Source organism: Nematolebias whitei, chromosome 21 (genome assembly GCF_014905685.2).
Source record: "Nematolebias whitei isolate Nwh7 chromosome 21, NemWhi1, whole genome shotgun sequence".
Lineage (NCBI taxonomy): Eukaryota > Metazoa > Chordata > Actinopteri > Cyprinodontiformes > Rivulidae > Nematolebias > Nematolebias whitei.
In genome coordinates, this window is record NC_056518.1 from 34,907,929 (window position 1) to 34,912,528 (window position 4,600).

General features: G+C 45.0%; 1 protein-coding gene across 1 annotated transcript in view; it reads left to right on the forward strand.

The window, feature by feature from the left end:
- Nucleotides 1-4,600, forward strand: part of cdan1 (codanin 1) — a 25,200-nt gene that overhangs the window by 8,485 nt on the left and 12,115 nt on the right. The window contains exons 10-11 of the mRNA XM_037694846.1: nucleotides 1,788-1,873; nucleotides 2,545-2,706. Of these exons, the coding sequence (XP_037550774.1) occupies nucleotides 1,788-1,873; nucleotides 2,545-2,706 (248 nt within the window). The remainder of the gene's footprint in view (nucleotides 1-1,787; nucleotides 1,874-2,544; nucleotides 2,707-4,600) is intronic.

Consider the following 4,600-nt stretch of genomic DNA (forward strand, 5'->3'; position numbering starts at 1 on the left):
CAAGACCCAACACTCTGGATGAGCTTAAGGCCGCTATCGAAGCATCCTGGGCCTCCATAACACCTCAGCAGTGCCACAGGCTGATTGCCTCCATGCCACGCCGCATTGAAGCAGTCATTCATGCAAAAGGATTCCCGACCAAGTATTGAGTGCATAACTGAACATGATTATTTGAAGGTTGGTGTTTTTTGTATTAAAAACACTTGTCTTTCATTGGTGGGATGAAATATGCTAATTTTTTGGGACAGGCATTTTGGGTTTTCATGAGCTGTATGCCATAATCATCAGTATTAAAACAATTAAAGACCTGAAATATTTCAGTTGGTGTGCAATGAATCTGAAATATATGAAAGTTTCATTTTTATCATTACATTATGGAAAATAATGACCTTTATCACAATATGCTCATTTTTTGAGAAGGACCTGTACTACGTCAGGATCTAGACGTTTCACATGAGAATTTAATTTAGATCGCTTCACAGGATTGTTAAGACCTTTAACATTCCAACTTAGGAATCTAACAGCAGACGATGTTGAGGAAGCTTTCAAATCAATGGACATGTGACCAGTTGTTTACAACAGAAGTTGAAAGATATTGCAGCCCCCCCCCCCCCCCCGCACCAGAAGTAGAAATAGAGAGGAAAAAAATTAAAATTAAAAATAAAAAAAAGAAAGAAAGCATAAACATACACAACCATTTTTCCCAGCCCCTGCTTGCACTCTGTCCTTCCCCAAACGAAGGAACCGTGCAGACTCCAACAGGAGCCACTAGGAAACTTATCCTTACAGCCAAACAGCGCAACAAAAAGAAAAACACCCAAGTGCTAGGCGACTCCTGTAGAACTAGCAACATAGAGAGAAAATTAAAATATACAATAGGCACTATTTTAGGAAACCAAGAACACCTGCGGAGAACATAATTTGAATTACACAAGTAAGCAGCAACTATTTCAAAACAGTCTGTTTTTTTTTTTAAACTTGCTTCCCCCTTATGAAACAAATTCTTCTAGTTATAGTTCTCACTTGACAATCGATCCGGTGTAGCCATTAGCCTCCTCAGGAGAGGTGAAGACCCGTGTAGATCCATCATGGGTGATTCGCAACCGGGCCGGATGGAGCAAACCGAACCGGACCCCCTCAATGCCACGGAGCCGGCGACGGCAATCCGTGAAGGCTGCCCGCGCCGTTTTGGCAGTACAATCAGGGCAAACGAAGATGGTCATACCGTTCACCTTGATCCGCTGCAGCTCCCTTGCCTTCGACAGGATTTTGACAGTCAGTGTAATAATGTAGCTTAGCTACGATGGGGCGAGGGCGCTCATCTGCCTTGGGTTTAGGGATTCGGATACGGTGAGCGCGGTCCAGCAGCGGCTCCTCCGCGAGACCAAAAGCCTCCTTTAGCAACCGAGAGACCGCAGCCGTCGAAGCCGATAAAGGGTCATGCTCCGGGACACCAATGATGCGGATGTTCTGACGCCGGGACCGGGACTCCAAGTCATCGCATTTATCCTCCAACTGTGCAACAGTTTTAGTAAGGCTGTCCACTTTTTTCTGGAGGCTAACAATGTCATCAGTGCAGGTGGATAGGGATCTCTCCATCTCAGCAACCGTTACGTTTAGCCCCGTAAAACTCTCCTGCACCGCGGATAGACCAGAGGACAGTTCCTTTTTGAAGGACAGCAGCTCGGACTTAATCGAAGAGAGACTTTCACCAAGAACAGCATGAAACTCCACTTTGAGTGTAGCTGTAAAGTCATCCCTAAGAGCCGCAAGTAGCTCCTTTTTAGATTGCTGGCATCGCTAACTGTAGCGGCCTGGGCCGCTGCCTCTGACACAGGAGATGACTCGGCACAGGTCGAGGAGCAGGCCGCAGGTGAGACTGGATCAAATTTCCTCCTTTAGCAGGCTTTGGTGGCATTTTAGTGACCAAACAAAAAAAGATAGTGTTCAATATAAAGATTAATTATCGTTTGAGGTCGAAGTCAAGAAAAAGTGCCAGGTAATAATCGAAAAAAAAAAGCCAACCCCGCAGGAGCACACCAAGACACAACTTACTCCACCGCCATTCAGCCGGAAGTCCTCAGTCCTAAATTCTTCACTTTCCTCTTCTCCCTCTGTCTCCTGACATGTTTCCCTCCTCGTGGTCTTCAACTAACAGAAGCACAATTTCAACCGGCACCCTGTTTGTCAACAGCACCGGTGGCGGTCGTCGTTAACCCGGGCCTTGACCGATCCGGTATGGTGCTGTTTAGATGAACTCAGATGTTAGTTTTGGCAAAATTCTGTAACATGAGATGCCGTTCCCGACACAACCCTCAACAAGTGCCCAGGCTTGGGACCAGCACGAGATACACTGGCTTGTGCTCCCCATAGAGAGAGATCATTTTATAAGCGTTTTCATGATTGTCTACTCTTGTTAGTTCCTCTTTAGTTCTTTGTTAAAATCAGGTGTCTGTTGTAAACGAGTCCTCGTGCCTCAATGAGACCAACTTGTAGAAATAAAGGTTGAACGAATGAAAAAAAACTGATGTTTTGTCTCACCAGCTGGCTGCCTGTATAAAGTCCTTGAAGAACTCTTGGTGACCAGGAAAAGAAGGAGGAGGACATGGTCCAACAACTCCTTGAGGCTGAACGAGACGTTCTTCCAGACGCTTGAGACGACCCAGGCAATCAGCTCCCAGCATGCCGAGCAGGTCAGCATCAGCCGTATCTACAGAGGAGCTGATCACACGAGGGCCTTTACACATCTGGGAAAGAGCAGACTTGAATTTTTAATTTGTTAACTAAATGACACGTTCTTCCACTTAAACACTTGAAAGAATAATTTCATGTTCAATAGAAGGTAAAAAAACTAAATAACTATCGTCCCATCATCCAAAGATGTTTTTGTCTGTTGGTTGGCAGAAGATCTGATGCACCACTGCACAGATTTGATCAAAACCTGCAGAAGGTACTCACTGGATGTAAACTTGCAAATAACTAACAATTAAAACAATTTGATTTAAGATGGCCACGACTATCAAACCTTGAAAATTACAAAAATGGCTTCAAATCAGTCGGTGTTGCTGATAATGTAGCAACATTTGCTGCGGTAGTAACTGGGAGTCATCTCCAACATTCACTGCAGCTGCTAACGTTTCGGCATGCTGAGCCGTTCCTCTGTCAGCGAAATATTTAATGAACCACTGAATTGTTTAAATGAAACTCTCGGGATGTACAGAACATCCAGAAGTCTTCACAGAGCTTCACCTTTTCCACATTTTCTTTGTTCCAACCTTTTTCCAAACTACCGAACCTCTTCCTCAGAGTTCTACACACTCGTTGTGACAAAGTGAAACAATGTGACATTTTAGCAAATGTATTAACAATCGAACAATAAGAAATCACATTTACGTAAGTATTCACAGCCTTTGCCATGAAGCTCAGATTGAGCTCAGATGTTCCACTAATCATCCTTGAGATGTTTCTACAGCTTAAATGGAGTCCACCTGTGGTAACTTCAGCTGATTGGACTTGATGTGGAAAGACGCACACCTGTCTATAGAAGGTCCCACAGCACAAACATCAAGCATGAAGTCCAAGGTCTGTAGACCTCTGAGACCAGATTGTGCTGAGGAACACATCTGGGGAACCATGCAGAAATCTTCTGCTGCTTTGAAAGTCCTGATGAGCACAGTGGCCTCCATCACTCATAGATGGAAGAAGTTTAGAACCATCAGGACTCTTCATAGAGCCGGTGCGATCGGGGGAGAAGGGCCTTAGTCAGGGAGGTGACCAAGAACCTGATGGTCACTCTGTCAGAGCTTCAGCGTTCCTCTGTGCAGAGAGGAGAACCTTCCAAGAGGACAATCATCTCTGCAGCAATCCACCAATCAGGGCTGTATGGTGGAGTGGCCAGACTAAAGTCATGGCAGCCCGTCTGGAGTTTGACAAAAGGCTCCTGAAGGTCTCAGACCAGGAGGAACAACCTTCTCTGGTCTGATGAGACAAAGATTGAACTCTTTGTGTGAGGTCAGGTGTCATGTTTGGAGGAAACCAGCTCATCCCAGGCCAACACCATCCCTACAGTGAAGCATGGTGGTGGCTGCATCATGCTGTGGGGATGTTCTTCAGCAGCAGGAACTGTCAGGATAGAAGATGAATGCAGAAATGTACAGAGACATCCTGGATGAAAACCTGCTCCAGAGCACTCTGGACCACTCTGTGAAGGTCCTGGAGGGGCTTCCGGACCACTCTGTGAAGGTCCTGGCAGTGCCAAGACAGAATCCATCTGATTGAACATCTCTGGAAACATCTGAAAATGACTGCACAGATGTCTCCATCCAACCTGCTGGAGCTTGAGAAGTTCTGCACAGAAGAATGGGACAAACTGTCTAAAGACAGGTGTGCTCAGCTCGTGACATCATCTTCAAGAACACTGGAGGACACGACTGATGCCAGAGGTGGATCAACAAAGTATTAAACAAAGGCTGTGAACACTTACGTGCATGTGATTTATTAGATTTCTATTTTTAATTAACTTCATAAAATCTCAAATCTTTTTTCACTTTGTCATAACGAGGTAGTGTGTGTAGGAAAGAGATTAATTTAATATAATCTG